The sequence below is a fragment of the Rhyacophila brunnea genome, unplaced genomic scaffold, assembly GCF_057557595.1.
Source record: "Rhyacophila brunnea isolate RB1 unplaced genomic scaffold, BYU_Rbru_1.0 scaffold_14, whole genome shotgun sequence".
Taxonomy (NCBI): Eukaryota; Metazoa; Arthropoda; class Insecta; order Trichoptera; family Rhyacophilidae; genus Rhyacophila; species Rhyacophila brunnea.
In genome coordinates, this window is record NW_028232796.1 from 37,930,580 (window position 1) to 37,955,540 (window position 24,961).

Below are 24,961 nucleotides of genomic sequence, written 5' to 3' on the forward strand. Positions count from 1 at the left end.
GAAGTATCCATGTTTCATCTACAGTCACAAAGCGACGAAAAAATTCATCCGGATTGCGTTGCATGAGCGACAACAGGGCTTTAGAGGCCACCACCCTATTGCGTTTATTGTCGACTGTGTCGACCCATCTTGCAGAAATTTTTTTCATGCCCAATTTGTCATGTAAAATAGAAATGACGCTACCTTTTGAGATCCCTGTAACCTCAATTATCTCACTCAACTTTAATCTTCGGTCACTTAACACCATATCGTGGATTTTATTGATCATTTCTGGTGTAGTCACCTCTACAGGACGTCCTGAGCGTGGTTCATCCTTTGTTGATGTACGACCACGTTTAAATTCATTTAACCAGTTATAAATAGTTGCAAGTGAAGGAGCAGATATGCCGTGAACTAAATCCAACTCATTTTTTATTTCCTTTGCTGTTAACCCTTTTATATTAAAATGTTTAATAACAGCTGTAAACTCAATTTTCTCCATTTTCCATTTTCCACAAGCAAATTTTTTTTTAAATGTACGAGAAACACGCAACAACCCGACCAATCTGATTGAAACTTCGCAGCATACTGAATCGGTAGTGCCGCTGCATGAAAACAAACCGCTTACAGTACTAGTCGCGCCACCTGTCGGCTTTTCTAAGGACTTATTGACCCACCCTCGTATTTAAAAGGCAAATTCCTTTCTGCGATATTGCTTTGAGTATGACTTAGTGCAGTTTCGCACGCAGAATTTTGTGGATATAGCCTGAGAATGAGAGAAGCAAATGCACTAAGTCCCTTTAGTGCCTTTTCTCTGAATTGATGTGTCTTTTTGACTTATAACATAAATTATCTTCGCCAGTTTTATAGATATGACTGTGTGTGTTTTTGTAGACTATAGAGCGTACTCTTAATAAGATTACCTCATCATTAAGTCAAAACAGCAAAATTTTGACTTAGTGCTTTTTTGCAGAATACCCACGAATACAACATTTTTAAATTTTCTGTTGAATCATATAAACTTGACTTGACTAGCTTAAACGATCAAAAAAATTTGTATTTGATAGAAATAATACTAAAATGTCATTTTGACATTCATATTGATTTCCATAGTAACGCATGTCTATATTAAAAATTTAGTTGCTAGGATCCCAGACCCTAGAACCAATAATAGTGGATTGGATTATGGATTTCTTCCGAAATAACTTTTCATACAAAACAGAATTAACTGAAAATGAATTCAATTCTACTTAAAGATGGCTAAAATATTAAAAAAATGCATTGGCATTGTGTTCTGATATATTCTAAAAGTTTCAAATGTCTAGCTAGGTCGGGAAGTTAGTTAAAAATCGATTGCAAGTTTTGTCCCGGATAAACAACCACCAGACAAATAAGAATACGACCTAATAAAAACGTTGTAAAATGCATATCAATTCATAACAAAGATTTTAGATTTTGTGGAAGCGACTATCATTTGCTATTATTTTTACCATAAGCTCAAGTCAAATATAATACATTTGTTTAAATTGAAGATTGACAATGGTTAAGTGTGGTGAACAATGACATTATTAATGGACAACGCACTCAGTACAGTAGCTAGCAAGTAAATTCGCACATGTATAGGTAGACGTCACGCAATTTCCATTATGCGATATCACGCATCGGGAATTTATAGCAATATCACCTTTATTGTAATGGCGTTAGAACAGTGTTTCTAGTGTCAATGTTAATTTGAGCGAACCCATTCGAACCGAACCATTCTGCAGACCTGACAAAAAGCATCGGGAACTTATAGCAATATCACCTTTATTGTAATGGTGTTAGAACAGATTATGCCATTCGGCAGACCCGACAAAAAAGTGTCATTTTTTTTTTCAAAGATGCTTCGCCCATATTAATGTCATTGGTGGTAGATCACTGCGAGTTTGAATGGTAGATCACCACATACTTGAAGTTGGATATGCATGTTATTATAGATCATTATAATACAGTATAACCCCTATTTTACGTTTTTTAAGGGACTGAAAAAAAAACCTAATTGGAGGGAAAATGTAAAAGGGGGTATTGAAAAAAACAACATTCAAATTAAATTTTTATTGAAAATTTTTTAATTTTTATTAAAAAAATCATGTATATTTGTTGCATTTTTGTTTTTTTGTTATGTAATTCTCTTTCAAGACTATATAAACATTTAAAAATGTCATCTTGAATATCACCAAAGCTTGTAAAGTAGGTTTTTAAACCCTCGGTGAACCTCATTGCTTCTTCTTTTGTTGGAATATCAACCTCTTCTTCATCAGAATGGCAGGCGCCGAACTCGGGCCAATCACAGCGTCGCTCACCAACCAATCACCGTGCGCCGTTCTAAAGACACGGAGTTTTCCCTCCAAACACCTTACACCGTTCGAATGTCATGACCCAATCATTGTCAAGCGCACGTAACTCGCATATTTTCAATATTTCCGACGTAAATCGCGGGAAAGAAAAACGTAAATGCGGGTATTAAATGTACTGAAATACATCAGAACTGAAAAAATTACACGCAATTGCTGGGAAAACGTGAATTCCGGGCACATAAAAACGAGGTTATACTGTATATTATTGTGTTAAATTACATACATAACATTGAATATGCACGTATAGTTTATTAGATTTTGACTATCGGTTTTTGAAAATTAACACCTCTCTGCTCTGCCCCACCAGCTCTGAACATGAATAAGGTGGCCCACCCAATGGTGGTACGCATGTAAAATGGTGTCAGATTCTTGTGACAGTGCAGGCAACTCATTAATTATTGATATCATTGTGGCTGCAATGCCAGAATAAAATTTGTCCTTCCTCTTATCATTGGTCTAGATTAGGATAACCGCACATGCCGAACTACACGTCGCAGTCACTTTCCACACTCTGTACACTGTGCAACACACAGTCCACCATATTGCTACTAAAATCGTTACAACGGAAAGGTTATCCCGCCCATACGCCTGCTCATCTTTCTACCATAGTCACTGTAGGAGCAATATTGTGGATTGTGTTGAAAGGTGTACAGAGGGGGGAAAGTGACTGCGACATGTGGTTCATCGCCATGGGCGGGCATTCTAAGCTAGACCAATGATGAAGGAAGAACAGATCTTTCTTGCATTGCGACCAAGACGAAATCATTTTGTAATGGCGTCAATGTGATTTGAAAGTAACGATACCAACATGTAAAATGGGTCACCTGCATTCTGCACGCAAACCACCATATTATATGAGATGTGTACACATACACTGGTAGAAGTGCTCAAGTTCATAAACAGACGTGTCAGATATAATCACTAAGAATCGCTTGACATGGTTAGAACATGTCTAACTACCCAAAAGTGCATATGAAAAAACTACCATTTTATAAGGATGGAGAGGAGTTTCAGGAAATAATAAAACATTTTTTGATACTTTGAATAAAAATTTCTTATTGACCTCATTATACAATGGTAATAATATAATATTGTTAGAACACAGGAATGTGCAGAGATAAAAAATTAGTATAATTATTTCACTAGCGTTATTCGCGAAACAGCCAATATTTTTTTTTTTTTTTTAATAAACTGGAATAAATTTATTATTAGAAATAAATAATACAGTGGCAATTTTATTGTGTTAACTACCTCAAAATTAGTATGAATAATGTAAGAATATTCCTTTATATGGTAATATCATGTTCAACTACAAGCAATATACTAAATTAATTTGGTACGATTGTGCAGTTTATTTTATTCTTTTAGGCGGACGGAAAAATAATATCTCGTTTCTCTCGTTCAAAACTCTTGGTTTGCGATGGTGCTGAATAAATTTTTAATTAACAGTAATAACTGGGCGCGATTTTATTGTATTGTAAGTGTACAATCAATTTGTAAAAACAGAAACGAATTCAACGAAATAATTATTAATTTTCTACAATTTAAAAATAAAATTATAATTAATTTGTATTTTTGCTATCGTGATACCTATAAGGATAATATTTTACAAATTTACAGCGGATATGTATTTTCATGCGGGCATTAAAAATAAATAACATAATAAGACTATGGAAATAATATGATAATACAATTAATATATTTGGAAATCTATCTTTGCATATGCGGCAATACTTTCAGTCCCCTTTCCACAAAGATTAACAGGTTAACCAACATAAACACCTTTACATCTCTTGTGACATTATTTGTTTGAAAATAATTAAAATTGGACTAACCTACAATGTGTGACCACAAATAAATACAGATAATATAAATACCATTCTACAGTATGAGAAATAAATTAGATATACGATTATTCTAGATTACATACAAATAATAATAGCGACACTTTGACAAGGTTCTAGTGAGTATCCGCATTCGCTCAACCCATTGGCTCCTTGCTCTGGACAATTGTAATGTTATTTATACCAGATATGGGATCAGAACCCACACGCACGGCTTCAGAAACATGCCAACTACTCCACCGTGATTTAGGTGTTAATATTGCTCTGATAAAATACTACTTCACCATGTTTGATCCTCAAAGGATCATAATATGGGCCTACATAGAGTGGAGGTTGTATCATTGTAACAGATTTTGTTTTTACAAGAAATGGATGTTAGCCATTTGGTCAACCTATTAGGTCCATATATCCAGATATATTAGGTCCAGATATGTGTATTTCACAGACCCAGGATTCGAACCTGGGACCCACGACATTACAAGCTGATGCTTAAGCCACTCGGCCATCGAGGGATAGAAGATAAAACAGAAACAAAAATAGAGCCCAAACCTGCATGAAATTATTGTTATTTTGTTCTGTTGTAAAACCTCTATAAGTTGGAAAAATTACTAAAGTAAAAGTACCGTCAATACAAACACGATTAATTCGAAATTCGCCTTCAATCGAAATATTCACTAAAATTCATAAAATTTATTTATAGCAAGATTTCATAATAGTCACTACTGATATTAATTTGAAAGAAATTATATCGGAAACGGAACCAACGTTATAAAATCGCAACAAAAAAAATTTTTGAATTCAAGTTTTATTGTTTTTTTGCCATAAATTTTATATTTCATAATTCAATTTTCAGTCCAGTCGATTTCGAATTAACGGGATTTTACTGTACATAGTTATTACAATTAGTCAACCTTATAAATATTTTTACACAGTACAACATGCACTATATGAGTTGAGGTTCAAACAAAACTCGTTAACGGCGGCAATTGTTATTAAATGATACATTTAAACCTTCTTCCAATAAAGGCACCAAAATTATGTCACTATTATTGTGTCGAATGGATTCACCAGATCACTATAAATATCCATAAGATTGTAAATGTGACAAAATATTACATAACAGTGGAAAGGAAATACTGACTGCCCCACAAAACAAAGGTACAATAATAAAATATAATATAATAAAATCAGTTAAAATTTTGAGTTTCATAATAAATTTGTCGAACATATCACTAGGTTATCAATATAACCATACAGTATTGCCAATGACGGGTAGTATAGGGGTAACTAAAATTTAATAAACATGACAATATTCTACTGAATTAGAAAGGCACAGGTGTGAAAGGAGTTCATGGCTGGAAAACCTTACAGAGTGGTTCAGAAGTTTCCGAGAAGAAGTCTTCTTTCTTTTACATGATATGGTTTGTCGTAGATCACGTATAAAAATAAAAAGATTTAATGCTTATACCAATATGTCTAATGAGCTGAAAATCCTGCTTCCTCATAAGGAGATATTAGCTAGCATAAATATTCAAGTGAGACTTGTCACAACTGGATTTACAAATTACAAGAATTCAAAAATAAATATTAACGTACAGCACATTGTAATTAATGGCTGCGGATAATGGTTTAACCATAACTTCTTGTTTCATGAGTCAACATTTAACCAAAAAATTTACTTTTTGTTAGTGTCCAACAACGGAATATTACATTATAGTGGAAATGGTAATTTTTCTTTTAACTGAAAGCGAAACATTGTAAAACTCAAAACAACGACATGACCCTTTCCTTTCGTATCAAGAACATCACAGGTTTTAATTCTACACCTTATAGTGAAGCATCGAAGGATTTTGGAGCTCGGTGATTATGCCATATTCACTAAACTTCAGTTACCGAATAATATTTAACCATCGTTGGAGTTACCATAATTAAAAATCAGTCTATTTCTTTCGAACCCGCCGGCGGAGATCACAACGAAATGAAGAGAAGAAGGCGAACCGAACCGCACACTAACTGATGATGAAGCGTTAACTGATTAAATGAAAAGCAATGCCGCGTTTTGTGTGGGCGCTCTGACATCATATCTCGTCTTCCAGATCAAAGTCTTCCACCGGGAAGTCTCCCACGGTGATGAATACTGGTTTTACGAAGCCTCCATACTTCGGCGGGCAGGTGAAATATCTCTTACTGTCGATACTAAAAGTGCAAATGTCACAATTTTACAGTCAAAAGCAGATAAGAACATACGACAAACAGCAAGATAATTAATTATTATCATGATTAGTACAACTTACGATCCATCATTCTTTCCTAGAGGTTCATCGTATTTGACACCGATCCAAATGCCGCCCCTATTGTTTCCTTCTAAAGTTCCATTGTACATCACCGTTGCCCTCCTGCACGGCTGCTTCGGGACACGCACCTCGCAACGAGAGTCCACAGGAATTGTTGAAGCCAATCTGACAAATTAATAATTGAGTAAAACGACCAGTGGACATAGATCAATGTTCCTTTATAATTTTATGTTGCAAAAAATTCTGAATACCCACTGTAAACAGTAAAGTTGTTAATATGAATGGAAATCGCACGGGGTTACTAAATACATGAAAATTTTCTAAATATGGTCACTTATAGCATAATGTTTATTTAGGTTTTTAACTCGAACCTACATGCGACAATCAACTTCTAATATCAACTGTAGAAAGGAAAAAGGACGTGACCCTCAGCTTTTTCAAAATAGGTTTTATTGGATAATAATGTGTCCAAAGGATGTAAGCTGCAAATGCCAATTTATTATGTAAATTTAGCACAGAGTTTAAAAAAAAAAAAGCAGGAAGTGGTGTAGTGGGAAAAACGACTCAACCATCAATTTTGTTTGTTTTACTTTAATTAACTCAATAATTAATACCACATTAGGAATATATAAACAAAATTATTAACTATAATGCACTTCAAAGTTAATATGTCTATTTTACCACGTTTTTATTAGCTCGTATTCTTGTTTGTCCGGTACAGATTTTTTCTTGTGTGTCCAGTATAAATTTTTTTTGTTTATCCAAGATTTGTATTGGACGATTGAAGATTTTTAACTAACTTCCTGACTAGCTAGACATTTGAAACTTTTAGAATATATCAGAACACAACGACAATGCATTCTTTTAATACTTTTAGCCATTTTTAAGCAGAATTGAATTCATTTTCAGTTAATTCTGTTTTGTATGGAAAGTTAATATTGTTGGTTGCTAAGGGGTCCTAGCAACTAAATTATTAATATATATGTGCGTTACTATGGAATCGATATGAAATGTCAAAATAACATTTCAGTATTCTATTTTTATTCAGTACAATAAAAAGTTTTTATTAACACATAACATTGTCAAGTTTATATGATTCAACAGAAAATTTAAAAACAAGGTATATAAAAAGTTCTTTTTATCTTGTAATTATTGTATTTTAACCTTGACCGAAAGCCATAACAAAAACGTTTTTGTGCCACCTGTAAAATTTGATTATTTATATCGATGGTGCAGATCACAAACTTTCTATGTCAAATTTTATGATTTTGACTTTATGATCTGTTTCATCAAATCTGTTTTTTCTTTCTAAAGTCGATATTAAAAAAAGAAGTAAAATGAAATGCAAAATATATAATAAAGCTTGCAAATAACCTCATCTCTTGTCTGGTTTCTTCCTCCTGTTGCTCCTTGAGCTGTTTCATTTCCTCTTCATTATATTTCCCCAACTTATTCTTTTGAAGGAAAGATCTTACGGTGTCTGATTTTTTGTTGTACTCGTCCTCCGATAGGGTGAACTTTTCAATGTTTGACGTATCAGTGAACTCGTACAGCATTAAAAACTTGTCGATCACGTGGACACGCATGCCGTCATCGATGGGATACGAACCGAGAAGTGCATCGTTGTCTGACAGTTCGCAGACGAGTTTGTTTTGCTCGTCATACAACTCCAGCTTCATCGTGGACGCAGAGCCGCCTGTTACCAATTCTAGTTTCATCTGTAAAGAAAATAACAATGCAATTAGCAAACGACTGAAAATAAAAACAAACGAAAAAAAAAACCTTCTATACAATTCTGCATTCGAATATATTATTGTATATTATACAGTACCTAAGTACTTAAAAATCACTACCAATTTGAATTACTCCTGATGGCATCTATATATCAAGTTAGTAATGTCGTTACCTTGATTTGAATTACAAAGATTGTAGCCATTTCCAGGTAAACATTAAAAATCTTGAACATGGGTTTTAGGAAATATTCAATGGCTTAATTGGCAAGCGAAAAATGTGTGTTCCAATCGCAAACACAAAATTATTACTAATAGGTACGGCCTTGACGCTTTTAAAAGATCTATAAATACAACAATTTCTATGAAACAGCTCTCATAATTAAGTACGTAACTAATTTCGATACCTGCCAAAACATATTTTTTTTAAATCGGTGTATACGCGCGTTAGAAGTTATACTTCTTTGGCGTAACAAAAACTTGTGATAAGTTAGATTCTTGGACTAGCTCTTAATTATCTTGTTAAAATACACACTCAAGAAAAAGGACCGCTTATTGGAACGCCGTTGGTTTATTTCTATACACTTTAACTTATATTACTAAATCATATAATTATTTATCATTTTTTTTATTTTTAAAGTAACAACTACCACTATGATGTTTAATAGTTTGTTTACATAAGGAATTGCAAATGGCCGACAATAATAAATTCGCTGCCTAGGCAACGGAACAATTCTAAACTATAATATTATACTGTATAATCGTCACGATTGCAGTATCATACTGTGGCGTAATGGTGGTGCGTTCGGCTGATAACCGAACAATCGGTGGTTCGAATCCAATCGAGTGCGTTTATTTTTGTGCAAAAAATAAATTATGTGTTACATGTCACACGCCAAAAATACACTCTGATCTGATTTTCCAAACGCGCCTATAGAAGTATAACTTCAAAAATAAGATAATTTTCTCAAAGAAATTAAGTACTTATGCCTATTTGATCAAACATATTGACTAAAAATCAATACAATTGAACTCATAAAATTTTGTAATCACTCCATTACTACGAATAATAATAGTGACTGTCACAAACATTAAAGTGCTGGGTATCAATGAATCACTGATTTCAAATATTAATTTTTACAAATAATTATTAAGCACATGCTTTGTAAAACGAGTGTAACTATTATCGCACGGCTTGTACAACACTCTATTTATCGATATTTGCACAACGTAAATTACATTTAATTCTCGAAAAAAATATTGATTATCCGGTAAAATAAATGAAAAATATTCTAACCTTAAAATCCAAAATCGTAAGTGATTTTTGGAATCTCCTTTCGCTACATACTGCGTCAGGCTTGCTAGAATTTGAAATATTAATATTCACAAAATCCCCTGTTTTCACTGTTATATCCATCGTTGTATAACTTTTCTTCAAACTGTCTACCGGAGAAAACACTTTCAAAACGCCTAGCCTGAAGAAAAACAACAGAAAATGTGGTTTTTCGGCTGCCAAGAAAACGTCAAATAAAATGTTGCCAGTGTGATAAATTTAGTTTTCTAATAAATAAAAAATTCTACATATCCTCTGTTCCCAGCCGTTCTAATATTCAAAACAAATTTGTAAAATGATTATTAAATTACATTTTTATAATTATAAATGCTTTAAATAATGCTTTTGTTCTTCAATATACTTACTACCATTCAATTGGTCTATCTTCATTCAAACAGATCAACAACATAAAATAGCGATGGTAAAGATATTTATTTTCTGCTTGCTTTACTCACCATGTACCCACTTTATCAAGTCGAAATTAATAATATCATATCTAGCTTTTTTCAAATTCTAAGATAAGTACTCACCTATTACAACTTCTCGCCAAGCCATGTAAATAAAATGAATTGGTGTGATAATGCTTAGTCCATACCAAGATTCATCTGTGCATGAACAAATTATTAGATAAATAATGATCTGTAAATATCTGTCCCATCACAAATTAATTTTCATACAGTCCACTGTTTTGAAACTTGACACGTCCATCCACAAACATTGCTAAGAAATTAAATATAGTTTCGACAGTAAAAATTTGAGTGCTATATACCATGAGACCGCTACTTCTAATGAAACCAAAAACTTTCCACCACTCTTGCTTGTCAGTATTTTACTCATGTTTTCCATTTGGGGCAGAATAAAAAAAGTATGAAGATTGATTTCCTTTTCTATCCTTCACAAATATTTATTTTCTTAACAGTTTTTATGCAATGTTGATTTCTTCCACATACATCTTACCCTGGATTAGGCATTACAGTACAGCAATACAATGATGCATCGCAAATATTGGATACTGAATAATGTATAGTAATGTTTATACAAGATCTCTGTTCGAACAAATTTGGCAGTCACCCTTCTTATATTTTCTGGTAATTTGATTATCTCACCATGTAGTCCAATACACTGCTTCCCACCTGGGGGCTCCGGGTTCAGTCCCAGTGAGATCACAATACAACTACATCATTTGCTAACGTTTCAGGCTCATTAGACTTGACAGAAATCGGCCAAGTTTTGTAATGAAAATTATAATATACATGCCTTGATGTTGCAGACTTCGATTCAATGGAGTTAGATTTAGCGAACAAAATTTCTGGTCAGTATTCCGCCAAAAACAATGTTTCTTACATGATTACACAGCATTGTGTGTGGCAAATCAGTTCTGTTGTCATGTGACATCAGTTTCAGCAGCAGTTTTAACGCATACCAATGTTCTTAATTGTTATTAATAATTTTTGTATTTAGTTGTATTTTTAAGAACATTGTTTAAGTATTTGTTTAATTAAATAAATATAATCCAGCCAAGAGTTAAACCTGAATCCATCAAATAAAACTAACCAATACTACCTGCAATTCGTATTCTTAGTTAAGGGGGTACATGCTCAGCGTAGGTCAAAATGGAACTTTTGTTCTATTTTCAAAGCATGATCCTGGACATACCTTAAACATTGTAGATAATCTATTTATATAATTTTGAAGCCTTATTATCCTTTATATTTAGTTTAAACATTTGATGACTGCATAAAGTATTTTTATTACATAAAATAGTATTCTTTTAAACCTCTCGCTCTAATGTTTTAGAATATCGTCATGTTTCAGTACATAAATGTGCAGTGGTGTTAAGATTTTTTACTTTTATTAATTTTTAAACGCATTTATAAAACCATCAGTATAATTTATATCGACATTATTATAGTGAAATATTTACGATAAAAAATTATATTGATAATCTCTGTGCTCCCAAATTTGACAAGAATTGGGCATTTTATTATTCAAAAAATGGGCAAGATTAACACATTTGAAGATAATTCTAAAGACACTCATTATAAGCTATGTCTTTGTCCATTCAAGTGTGATAAACATCCTACGAATAATGATTGCTTTATAATAATTATTGACCTAAGAATAAGGTAGTGTTTTTTGGAAATACGCCATTTCTTTTGGCATTTTTTTTTTTAAGCGGTACATGTTCAAACACGCGCGTTAACATCATTTTACTCCCTACTTCCATTATAGTTTGTCAATTTATGGCTACGGCCGTATGTTGTAGCTTAACCACTGGGGAATGCCAAAAAAATGGCGTATTTCCAAAAAACACTACCTTATTCTTAGGTCAATAATTATTATAAAGCAATCACTATTCGTAGGATGTTTATCACACTTGAATGTGCACGCGGCATAAGCGTTGGACTATCATGCCGTGGGTCTCAGGTTCGAATCCTGGGCCTGGCAAGTACACATATTGTTTTTCAATTTGTGTGTGAGTCAGGGTATGGACCTAATAGGTTGAGCAAGTGGCTGACATCCATTTCTCGTAAAAAAAACAAAATCTGTTAATACAAACCTCTACTCTGTGGAGGCCCATATGATCCTATTAGGATCGGACATGGTCGAAAAAAAAAAAAAATTATTATCTATTAGTTCTGTTTATCGTTTAAATTGAACAAAATAAAAAAAACACATCTGGCAAACCTGATTTATGTATTATTTTATTATTTATTTACTATAGACAAGGTTCATAATAAGATATTTCACGTTATATAAAAAAAAACTCGCATCAATCTATCAAAATAATGGAAGATGTTACTCATATTCATATAATGATAATAATTGGAAACTTGCATTTCTTACAATATGTATCTAATCTGACATTTTCAACTATATTTTATTATATAGGTATTAATTATATAAACGGTATGAAGAAATGTTACAGATATTAAGAAAAATTTGATCATAATCAATGCAAAAGCGTTGTAGAAAGCTAACGCATTGTGAACCACTCAAATACAATGAAACTATAAAAAAATTATACTAATTATAATTAAATAATAAAATTACTAACATTCTGCAAAATGTATTGATATATTAAATTTTAATTGACTATGAATCCAAATCTCAATAATTTTGCAAGTAACTATTCTAGTTTAGTTTAGCTACCTACAATATAATGTCTATTACAATATCCGCACCAAATGGCCATTTTATATTTGGTTTTTGTTTAAATTTGTAAACGTACATGTTAAACAGTCCAACACAATGCTGAGTGACTTAAAGTGAACCGATCTAATGTGTTGACATTGATAATTGACAAGATGTTATTTAATTTTTGCACCACCCAATCATTTGTGAGATAAAAACAAACCAAAACATGACATTAACTACTTTAATCTAGGAATAAACACCTACTTAAAAGGATGTTAGGTTTTGACTTGTTTTTAGATTTCATAGTTCAGATATTTCAAAGTGACATGACAGATCATTTACACTATGTACGTAACTCACTTTTGGGGTCCCATCCATAAATAATGTCACACGATTTTCGGTATCTTTTGAACCCCATCGTCTTGCTTTTGTCACAAAATATTTTACACCCATATCTAAATTGTCTTATTTTTGAATTCCTTCAAATATTCATTAAAAAACCAATTTGTTGAAAATGATCTATTTCAGTAGGTATGTATCATTCTCATAAAATATATCCGTGTATAGCGTGAATATATTGATAAATCTAAACACATCAATTCTCAGGGCAGCTATTTGTACGTTTGGCTTTCTGTGGTAAGTCAGATTATGTTTTTGGATGTTTTTAAATTTTAGTAAAATGTTTGTAAATTCCCAATAAACTAAAATTTTTAAATATTTCTGATTAATGCCAAACCTACAAACAGCTGCCTTGAGAATTGATGTTTTTAGACTTATCAACATATTCACGCCATACAGATATTCTTATAAAAAAAAATTAGTATACTTTGATCATATTTTCTACAATCTAACCTCTTCTTCTTCTCCAAGGGTGTGACATCATAGATATAGGGATGGCCCCTTAGTATGAGACGAGTCAGTAATGTGTATTTTTAATGGTTTAAACTTCAAATGCATTGGACTATTTCGAGGGCTTAGTGTCAAACAACACTATCTACAAAAGTGCAACTTTACAGGAGCCAAAAATCGTTATTTTAGATTCTTGTAACTCAACAAGGGAAATGTTTATTTAAAACCTAATGTTAATATTTTATAATTTATTGTGTATTGTACATTTATCTTGCTTATGATGATGTTAAAATTTATAGGGATAGTTTTTAAAAAATATGAAAACAAGGGTAACTTATGTAGTTAACGTTAAACTTTACTGACGATTTAATAAGAAATTAGAAAAGATTGACATAACGTTGTTTGACTATCATGTAGCCGTAAATGTAAAATAACGTTACCTCAAAAAAAAAAACACTTTTTTGTAGATAACGTTGTCGGACTTTAAGCACTCGATTTAACAAATACCATTGGAATAACTAATACTCCTGAGTAGTTTTTTGTTTGAATTGAAATATTTATGAATGAAATAGATTGGCAATAGACACAATGAAAAAAACTTTTTCGTATGACGTATGAATAGCAGATATTGGAAATAGACAATAGAATTCATAGATTATAATATTATTTTAGTGAAGTTTAAAATCACGATATACAAATTCTTTGAACCAAAATAACATACAAATCGTCTGCATTATCCCAATTCGATGGCAAAATAGATCAACAAATAATAATTGTAATATTATATATTACTTAATTCCTTCATAAATTATCTGATTGACTTGATAGAATATTTTTACAAAGATAGTTGTGATTTTGTTATAAAGTTATCTAATGGTATAACACTATTAATAAAAAATACATAAAAAATAATTTGTTCTTGCCCACTGATATAATTTTATATATGGAATAGTAAAAATACAATTTTCTCGATTATAAGACAAATATTTATTTATTGACTTGCTTAACTTCCTTTAATTCGAAGACAGTGAGTTCTCGACTTATGACAAATGAAAAAATCGTGTCATATGGGAAAGCAGTGTCACTTGTCACAGGAACTTAAATTATACCTAAGATTTGAAGAAAAGGAGGGTGACATCCGTAACCAAAATTTTTAATGCAAGCCCAAGCTATCATGTAATTCTTTAAACAGACAGTTCTATGCCTTCAGCGACTTATCTCTATTAACAGGCCGCATATACAAATTTCGCGAGTTATCTCGTCTGACTTTAAACTCAATTAGCCACGGTCGATTGATTTGCATTATCAAAAAAATTAAACACACAGTGACATCTGTTTGAATGTTTATAAAATACTAAGCCACAAATAATCAGTATTAGCGATTGTAGTATGAGATTCGCTCTACATTCAACGTGTCGTTAAAAATCTGTGACAGTAATATCATGAGGCATAGAAAAGTTAATAAGTGCCACAAAAGATTGACTGTTCATGTCACAAGTGATTCTATTGTCTGCCCGACTATATTCCCTTTAAAATTCAATCAATAACTGCGACAAGTTTTTTTACTTTGTTGATCTAACAGGTGAAAGCATTTTAGTATCTTTCCTTTAACCAATAAAAATGGGATAATGCATGCATTTGGTAACCTATACGCATAATATGGTTAACTGTATAAACAAAATCAAAATTATATTTATATATCGCGATGTGACCAAACCGGTAACATGATTGACATTTAGATTCTCTATATTGATATGTGCCCGAGTAAATTTCCAATTCATACACATGTATAGATGACCCCCATATATCCAACAGAACGCATGCCATTAGACCACCTCATGAAATAACACACCATGCCAAAACAAAGGGTTTCATACTTATTAAGTCTATACATAAGTAATGAAATGAACCGTAACCCACCGGCGGCCCTAACATATGGCTGTGAAATGCACGTAATAATTAATGTACTAAATCTTAAATTATGGCTGTTTTTAATCATTATTTTCGCACTGGAACAAACACTCACCTGAATAGAAGCAGTTTTTGTAATTGAAAAAACAATGCATGAAAAATTTGATGCGGACAGACGTCCAGCGTCTGTTTCTTCAGAAGTCACTGATAAATATGGGCGGAGCACGTTTGAATTGTACGCACAGAAAATTACAATCTAATTTCAAAATGAATCACAACATGATATTACAATATAATTAATACAGTGAAAAACCGATTTTATGATTTTGAAGAGCCTGACAAAAGAAAAAGTATTCAAAGTAAAATCACACAATTTGGTTCCAAACATAAATTATGTTTTTTCACCTTTCCGAGAATGTTTCTCTCAAACTGACAATGTTTCTCTTTGCCAAGATATTATTTGAACAGATACTAGCAAAAAAAACAACAAAAAAACTTATAGAATCACATTGTGTATGTAACCTTGGTCATGATCGTGTCCGGAAATTTGTATGTATGCAGTTCACCGTATTACACTTCACCATGAAATGTTGTATCAGAAATATATAGTCATATATTAAAGACCGTCCAACCTCTTTGGGTCGTATAGTACCGAGATAAAATTCATGTCTAAATAAAACATGGTGCTTGTCAGTTTACAGGAAGCCACTGCAAACAAATTTTGTACAATAGCCGATATACTGGATTATTTGTTAGGTTAGGTTTTCATTCTTAAATTCATGAATTTTGCCAAAATCAGAAATGACCGTATACTATACGGTCATCTCTTTCCAATAAGAAAGCTCACGGTGAAATGTGCTATGGTGAAATGTAATACGTACAATTTACATGTAACCGGTCATGGTCACTACAAACATGTCTTCAACTAGAAATGTACACATGCATCTGTAATTCATTTCAATGACTGCCAAGCATTGATTTGAATGTGTTCAAACAGTTAAATTTTTAATTTTCAATACGTAATTTTAATTGAATTTTGAATAATTAAGAAGTAAAATGTAAAACTGCGAATTAAATGCACAATGTGAATTCCAGGCATGTAAAATCGGTGTAACACTGTAGTTCAAATATGAGATTCATGAGCAAATTGAGTTTCTATTAAAATGATTTGTTATTTAAATTGTTACTATAAATTTAAAGACTTTAGTAAGCATGTTATTCCATGACGGAGTCAATGTCTCTGCGTTATTGGCTTATTAACACTACACGTTGCACAGATAAATAATATGTGCAGTGAATACTGCCTCTCGTATCGTTTCCACATGCTAATACGACGGCGCATTCCGCCTGGAAAACTTAAAGGCGACCCTTCATGATGTAAAAATGCTATACATGAAATGACATCCAGATGTGTGCAAAACTCATCTGGAAAAAAGAACACAGCAACATTACAAAATCCTCACGACGCGTTGTATATTTTATGATGATATCTCGTGCAGATCGGGATAAAATATATTTACAATTAAAATAATTTTAAAACAGTTCATATTTGATCCAAGCATGTTCCGACTGGTTTTAAATCGATAATAAATCGATTTCAAAAGCTCATTAATCGCATTGATTCTGGTGAGAAGGAAAAAAAATTGTACACTTATGTGAATACGCCAAGATTGACATTCTGATTCTGCATTATTGCGATTTTTTTTTTTTTATTCACATCGATTTAAGACTAACCTACAGTCCATAACGATAAAATAATTACTACAATTACTAAGCTGAAACCCGAAATAAAATGCCCAATAATAAGATGCGTACGTACGCGCCGCGTTAGTGAACTTTTTCTTAAATTTTAATGTTTCAAAAAAAAAAGATTATTAAAACGAGACTATCTTTACATAATATTAGTTTCTAAAAAGATTGTTTTATGTAAATATTGCGGGTGCTATCATAACAGTACAAAAATTGGTGTCTCAACGAATGCTTTTAATATGTTAATAACATTCTAACTGGTGGTTCGTTTGCCAAACATTTATATTATATTATCAATAAACAAATTTTTTTGATGAAATGTTGATAAAGATAAACAAAAAAAAAATAACAGTTTGACTAATTACAATAATCCACACTGAGCATTGCCAGAATCACGCCGAAATAAAAACACGCCTTTAATAAAATTAATGAAAGGAATATAAGAAAGTTGTCATATATTTCATTTCAGTAATAATTTTATTATTGAGTGACATTAATTCATTTGGATTCTGGAAAAATGACACAATTTTTAGCCAACCTCTCCACGTGTCCCACGGAAAAATCTCACCTATAACAGAGAAAGAATTAAAATTAAAACAGACGTGTATCGCCGTGTTCACCACTAACCGAGTCTGAATCATATAAAATGAGTGTTTTTGAATTAAGTTTAATATTTAAACGATAAATTAAATGGTGAATCGGTGGTCAACACATCGAAAAACGCTCCCTGTGTTTTAAGATTTGTCTTCAAACGTATAGGTAAAATATTTCCATTAAACAATAAATCAGTCGACGCAACATTGCTGACATTTCTGTAACGAACGGATTATTAGAAAATTAAAAATCAACGAAATTATTGCCAGAAACATGTATCTATAAAAAGACAGTTTTAAAATAATTTTAACGCTTAATTTTACAGTTTAACAGTTACAAATTGTACAGTAATTTTTAATAATAATTTGCAATGTAAAAGTAAACGATTTTTGATTATTTTCAATCCGTATTTTTATAGATACATTTTATAGTGAAAAAACTAAACACACAAAATATAGTATGACAATCGAATTTTCAGTGTGACTACAACAAAAATTATAATAGATAAAAATCAATGCAATATTCATAATGTTTATCCTAGGGAATATATCTATATAATATAATGAAAAAAAAAAGGTACACATCCAAGTAAAATATGACATTTACTAATCCTAACGATAATATTACTATAAAAACAAGAGTGGAGAAAAATTAAGACATATTGAAATCACACAAAAATTGTTAATAAAAATGAAATTTTACCTGCACCATTTATTTTTGCTAACGTTGGTAACCCACACGATACAGTACGAACAAATTTGTCACTCGGCGGTGGCACTAGCGTGGCCGTTTTGACCACAATGAAGTTTGCACACATCTGAATGTAACAGAATGAATAAAGAGCGGAGATATGCTCCACCTTGCGAGCTCCGTGTTTCGACGGAATCGTTCACTTTGTGATAACAATATTTTGCGCATTTGCACGGGTGTTTCGTATACAGTGGACAATTTTTTAATGTTTTATCGGCAGTGTTTAATTAATAAGTTTCGAAAAATAGTTTATTTTCAAAATTACCTCATTCTTAATGAAGTCAATTGAAAAACTGTTTTCTTACAAATATATGCAATAAAAATAATGTGTAACATTTACAAGAAAATTTAATATGAAGAATCTTGGTGACAATATGGTTGTCTCTATTTCTTGAGAAGATAATAGATAAAAATGTTTTAATAGATAATTGAGATGCTGAGGAGGATACATGCACCGATGACTAAATTGATTTTAAATTATACATAACCATTTTCAATATTATATAAATAATCTACTATTACTATTCCAAGAAAAAACTTTAATCTCGATCAATGTTTTTTTAGTGTTTGAAAGGACCAGTCAGGCCAAATCATTCAGATTATATTACATTGCTATGAAAGTAATAAAAATATTTTATACACCATGTACATGGTGTGGTGAGGAATAAAAGGATTATTACTTCTCATTCAAAGCAATTACACATTTAAATCTCTTTTACGCATTTTATATCGGTAAGTACACTGAAATCATTCTATAGTTTACACAATAGGTACAATAAAAGCAACTGACAGTTGTTTACTAGTCACTTGTACTCAATTACAATATAAGCTATTTTTCGGGACCAATTTTTCAAAATGGCCACCATAAAACAAAAAATCCACTGTATACAAACATATCATTAAAAACAGTACAAACGTGCCACACTTCATGTCAATATCACAAGGCGGACGACTCTGGAGGAGTGACAAGGTGAAGTAATATGCTGAATTAAAAGTGGACAGTACCTTGCACGAGTCGCTCGACTTGAGCGCTCGGGCGGGTCTCCGCGGGACGCCGGGGCGGCGGTGATCGCGCAACACAGGATACTATTGAACCTAACATAACACCTACCTTGCGAATCCCACACCTCGCTACATTTTTCACCACTGCAATTACCAATATTCAATATGCCGCATATACACAATACATTAACAGGTGCAATTATATGCAATAGGAAAAAACTGCGAAAAAAAAACCCGTGCTACAGTGTCGTCTATATGTTGGCCGATACGTTATAGAGCAGTGTGTAAGAAAGGACGGAAACGTGGACAAGGGGTCGTAGGAATGTACGTGAAAAAGCGGTGGGTAGTTTTCATTCATTATGTGGCCGCTATGACATGTCAGCTGGAATATAGAAGTCGAAACTGCATGTTTGTTTTACTTTAGTATATCGCCATTCAAAATCATCATACTATGAGATTTGCTTGTATTAATAAATGACAATTCAGTCATAAAAAAACCTAATTTCACAGTTCAGCTGTCAAATAATAGTTGATTTCCTATAGCATAACTCCACCCGATTAGTCCTATAATATACGATGGAAATGTTCAAATTATTCAAAAATTGGTTATTTTACGTTCCGTACTGCGATTCTTAAACAAGTTCTGATAATAATATATTATATGTTTTTAAAAAGTAAATTCTAATAAAATATCTAAATAATAGAAAAGTATGTACTGCAGTTGGATCACTGCTTGGCATATTAAAATATTGATGTATTGCTTTCGTGGTGGTATAATTTGATTGTACTTTTGTAGATATTCAAAATATTTGTGTTGCAAGTAAAGTGACAAAAATTGCCAGCGTGAAAAATATCATATCATTTGTAGAAAAAATTCATTGGATTTAAATTGATTTTACTGTGTTATTTTATTTAGGCCAATGGACATTCAGAGAAATTCAAATAAATGAAAAACTATTTATAAATTCGATTTGTCGCATATAAAACACACGACAAGGCACTGACTTTATTGGTTTAAAAAATATAAAAATTCATAAAAAATCAACAAATATCTTTGGTATATCAAGTACGGATTCGAAAGCGTCTTAATTATTTATATTATCAATCGATGGTGCGTTCGGGGAGAACTTTATCGCGACAATAGTACATTTAGAATAGTGTTTATTTGAACTTGTAAATTTTTAGCTATCCTGTGTATACCCCGCAATCGCAGCCCTATCGCACCGTTCTGTTTCACTTGAAACAATAATTATATAATTCATATTCTATTTACACGTGAATTCACACTCCGAGAGGGAGGGGTGGGCCAATTCTTTTTTAAATAACATTAATAAATAAATAACGGCTACGGCTGTCTTCTTCGATTCGATTGTCGTCCTTTTTAAATTGTGACGTCTTATTGCCTTTTCAAATTACATACCGTCAAATAACGGCATTAAGAAAAAAAAACTATCTTTGAAAATATATATAATATCGTCTTTGTTCTGGCAGAACACACTAACTGGAAAATACTAGTTTTGAGTAATTTGACTTTGAAGTTGTTAAAATGTTTGAAATGGTCTATCATGTGAGTTTATTAAGTAATCGTAAAAAGGATGACTATAAAATAGAGACTGTTTATTTATTAAGAAGGTTTCCAGATGGTAAAGTTTGAAATAAGGGACATTTTGGTATAACTTACTCAACATGTCATTTTTCGAATTAGTGTCTTCTGCCAGAACAGTGACGATATATACCTTAGAAAAACTTCAGCAACTCAACTAATTGAAAAAATACTTGATTTAATAAATATTTCATCTCAGAAGTATTTGATTTGCAGCATTGCTCAATATTGGACCTATCATCTTAGTATATCAAGACTAAACCATACTGATATTATTTTATTGGTAGCAAAAGTATTCAACACAAACTTTCTACGATCGTATGACCTAACTTACACTCTAAATTTACACTTGACATTATTATTTTTAAATATTGGTCTCCGATAAATTGTAAAATAAATTACTAGTTTGCTTTCACGTGTTAAATTTTGCTAATCAAATTGCGGAAACATTTAAAATAAGGATTATTTAAATTATCTATTTCAGTATCATTGATAAGTGACATAATTAATATATATACCGATATGAAAACAAAAAGACTTGGCAACAACAAAAGATAAACGCAATGAAATCTAAAAGAAGACATCGTAAATGGTTGTAAAATTCACTATTAAAATCTATATATGATTAATAATTGAGATGTACGAAACGTAGAGCGTCGCCTCAATTATTCATCTGTTTTGTTCGTCTGTCAGGCGGCTGGGACGGTGCCAACGTTAGCAGAAGTAAGAGTGCAGCGACAGGAGAGGCGGCAGACTGACGGCCTGTCAGGGAGAGGACGTCGAAGACACTTCGCCACTCAGATTCTTATCGCCGCTGCTCGATTCCGCTTCGGCAGATGTGGAACCGCCGATGTTTCCCGCCATTTCGTCCCTGCAGGGAGTGCCTCTGCCGCCTTCGCTGATACCTTCTATGCTCTCTAATAATCCTACGTGCGGTAATTTTATTTCGTCTTTCTTTTCGGTCTCCGTGTCATTATTAGAAAATCCTACATCACTCACAAGTCTATCGTCAATATTTGGAAAGGTTTCCTTATCTGTAAAGGACTCCATGATTGGAAACAATGTATCAGATGTGTTTATGTTATCACAGTTCTTCTCATTAGAGAAATCCTGTTTTTCGGGAGACTGCTGAACATTAGAAAATTCATTATCGTATAAACTTTCTTTATCCTTAAAAGTTTCCGGTGCATCGGTAAAATCGTCGGGCTTAGAGTAATCTGGCTCAACCGCGACCGATTCTTGATCATTTTTAACTTCTCTATCGATAGGACCTTCAGAGAATTCTTCTTTACTGGAAGAATCGAAATAACTTGTACATTCCGGATTGTTTGACATTTCTCTGTTGTCAGGAATATCTTCTTTATTAAAATGATTATCGAATGAATCTTGATTATTTGAAAACTCTTGGTCGGGTGAAGTTTTCTGCTCATCAGAAAACACTTTATCAAATGAGTAGTCTTGGTTATTTGAAAATTCTTTGATTTCTGTGGACTCCTGTTTCTCGGGAGCATCATTTTTTTTAATAGTACTTTCCTTGTCAACATGTTTTTCTTCGTCGTTGGAGAACATGTCGAAATTTGAAGACGATTCTACATTGGATGGTTTATCTTTATCGCCATCACTGCTGGAAGGTTCTTGGGCGTGGGACTCTTTTGTGATATCTGATATCACATCTTGTTGTACGTCTATACTTTCTTTAATAGAATCCTGAGTCTCCAGCGCTTTCGGTTCACTAGGAATGACATCATCATCTTGACAATCGGATTTATCGAGATCAATCACATTATCTTCGTCGTAAAGTTTAGGCGCATCCCGTTTAGGTGAATCTTTGTTCTGTTTGGTTTTGTTAGCGCTCCTATCGGGGCTCTCGTTGCCAGCCCACCGGGAGTTGCGCGGCCTTCCTTCTCTTTCTCCATCCCGATCCCCGCGGCTTCTCCTCGCGTCGGTGGAGGCGCGCAGGCCTCGCGGTCCTCTCGGAGGTCCCGATCTATCGAAGAAAGCGTCAGGCGGGCCGTCGAAAGGCGGTCGATCGAATTGCGGTCCGTCAAAAGCCGGGCGATCGAATTGTCTGTCGAATGGCGGGCCGTCATATTGCCTGTCGAAGGGAGTACCATCGAAAGGTGGGCCCTCGTCAAAGTTGGGTCGGTCGAAGGGCGGTCCGTCGAAAGGCGGCCGGTCGAACGGCGGTCCGCCGTTGAAGCGAGGGCCAAATGGCGCCGGTCCATCAGTCCACATTCCTGAAATTAATTTCAATCGATTGTCTTCATGTTGTTCCGGTAAAGATGGTCTCAATAAAACTCAACCGAATGTATTCATTTAGTGTTTACGAACAAAATTAGTGTTTAATACAAAATCAAATTTCATTGGCATTTTTTATACTAGTCGACATATCGTCACATCCACACCAAACTTGCTGTTCGAGATTTTTGCCATGTGAACAAACAGTTTAAAATAAATGAAATTCTTGATAAAAACTATATAATATAACTTGATGTAGAATACAAGCAAGAATTAATTTTAAGTTATCTCAATTTTACGGTTTTGCTATGGATGCGACGATACGAGTATTACGTCCATCATTGTAATGAATTATGAAACTACACGTCGATTAAGTCAATAGCCATTTCGGTTATCAACTGCATTCTGTTCACAGCAGAGGTGGACACAACACCCTCCTCAAAATCCAAGATTCGTGGGTTCAAATTGTGTAACTGTATAAAATTCACACGTTTCTTCGATGCATAATCGATCCAAAACAAAGATACTATGTTGTGAGCATCTAAATTAATAAACGATTTGTCACTGCTCTAGTACCTGTCGTAAAGAACAAACTCATAGAATCCAATAGTACTTATAAGTTATTTAATGTTTTAGCGTAATAGATTGACAGTTAAAAAAAATATACTGAAATGAAATCCAAAAAAAGTTTACAAACGTGTACACACGGCCTGTAATCAAAATTAACATACATAAATATAAGTTTACAGGTATAAGATCCACCGGTATAAATTGTCCGCTGAGTGAGGGCGCCACATGCTAACATTGGACATATCATTCGATACTTTTTATACATTGATGAGCTTAGTTCTAAATTCAAACACCGGACAATTTATGATGGTATATCATACATATTAACTGTATACATAATAATCGTTTTGTGGGACATACCTGGTCTCATTGGTCCCATAGGTGGTCCGCCGCGAGGTCCTGCGCCTCTCATTCGTATTTCTGAAAATTGTTGGAAAACTATGTTATACTCAATGAAGCTACGTTCTACCAATATATATGGAAAATATACCATCGCATTTGATGGTGAACTGACCTTGGTGGCGAGAGCCTTATACATAATATCAGATATCTCAGTTAAACCGAATATAAATATTATTTTTCTCAAAACCAAACAAACACCCAAAAGGGTTATATATTATCACTTAAATATTTTGTTTTCTAGACTAAATTGAAATCTTATTTTCGCTCTCCTCAACATTCTGGAAATTGACAGTGGGCCCTTCTGCCACAGAAATATAAGTTTACATTTTTTTGACGAATGCCAATCATTAAACTTGGTTGTACTGGCATAAGTTTCATACCATTCAGGGCAGTGTTTAGATGCATGTTGAATGTACTTAATAATATTTTAATACAGTCCATAAATGTCATTCTCTGAAGTAAGGCAAGTGAAATAGGTCATAAAGTATACTAAAACATTCATCTAGTTTCTATTTTGTCGTTTTTGAGTTAAATATACCAAGTGATTCTAAAGGCATTAATCTATATAAAGAAAAATAG

The 24,961-nt window shown here is 32.9% G+C and overlaps 2 protein-coding genes across 3 annotated transcripts in view; both read right to left on the reverse strand.

The window, feature by feature from the left end:
* Positions 1 to 4,609: 4,609 nt before the first annotated feature.
* Tbcb (tubulin-binding cofactor B) lies at positions 4,610 to 9,762 on the reverse strand. Its single transcript, XM_085942269.1, has 4 exons — positions 9,541 to 9,762; positions 7,888 to 8,231; positions 6,514 to 6,678; positions 4,610 to 6,415 (listed from the first exon to the last, which is right to left on the reverse strand). Exons 1-4 carry the CDS (start codon positions 9,658 to 9,660, stop codon positions 6,298 to 6,300), a joined length of 747 nt encoding a protein of 248 aa, XP_085798395.1. The 5' UTR covers positions 9,661 to 9,762; the 3' UTR covers positions 4,610 to 6,297.
* A 10,764-nt stretch (positions 9,763 to 20,526) lies between these two features.
* The window catches only part of Isha (Insulator su(Hw) mRNA adaptor), a 38,947-nt gene continuing 34,512 nt past the window's right edge, over positions 20,527 to 24,961 (reverse strand). For both annotated transcript variants that reach the window (XM_085942260.1, XM_085942259.1), the window contains exons 19-20: positions 24,341 to 24,400; positions 20,527 to 23,409 (exon numbers count right to left, since the gene is read on the reverse strand). In XM_085942260.1, the coding sequence (XP_085798386.1) occupies positions 21,938 to 23,409; positions 24,341 to 24,400 (1,532 nt within the window). In that variant the 3' untranslated portion in view covers positions 20,527 to 21,937. The remainder of the gene's footprint in view (positions 23,410 to 24,340; positions 24,401 to 24,961) is intronic.

Bases quoted from the DNA above. Each gene is read 5' to 3' on its own strand.
- Tbcb (XM_085942269.1), bottom strand. From the start codon at position 9,660: ATGGATATAACAGTGAAAACAGGGGATTTTGTGAATATTAATATTTCA. The intron at 8,232-9,540 runs GTTAGAATATTT...TTTTCTTTACAG, and splicing joins TTACGATTTTGGATTTTAAG to ATGAAACTAGAATTGGTAAC. The intron at 6,679-7,887 runs GTTATTTGCAAG...TTAATTTGTCAG, and splicing joins GAAACCAGACAAGAGATGAG to ATTGGCTTCAACAATTCCTG.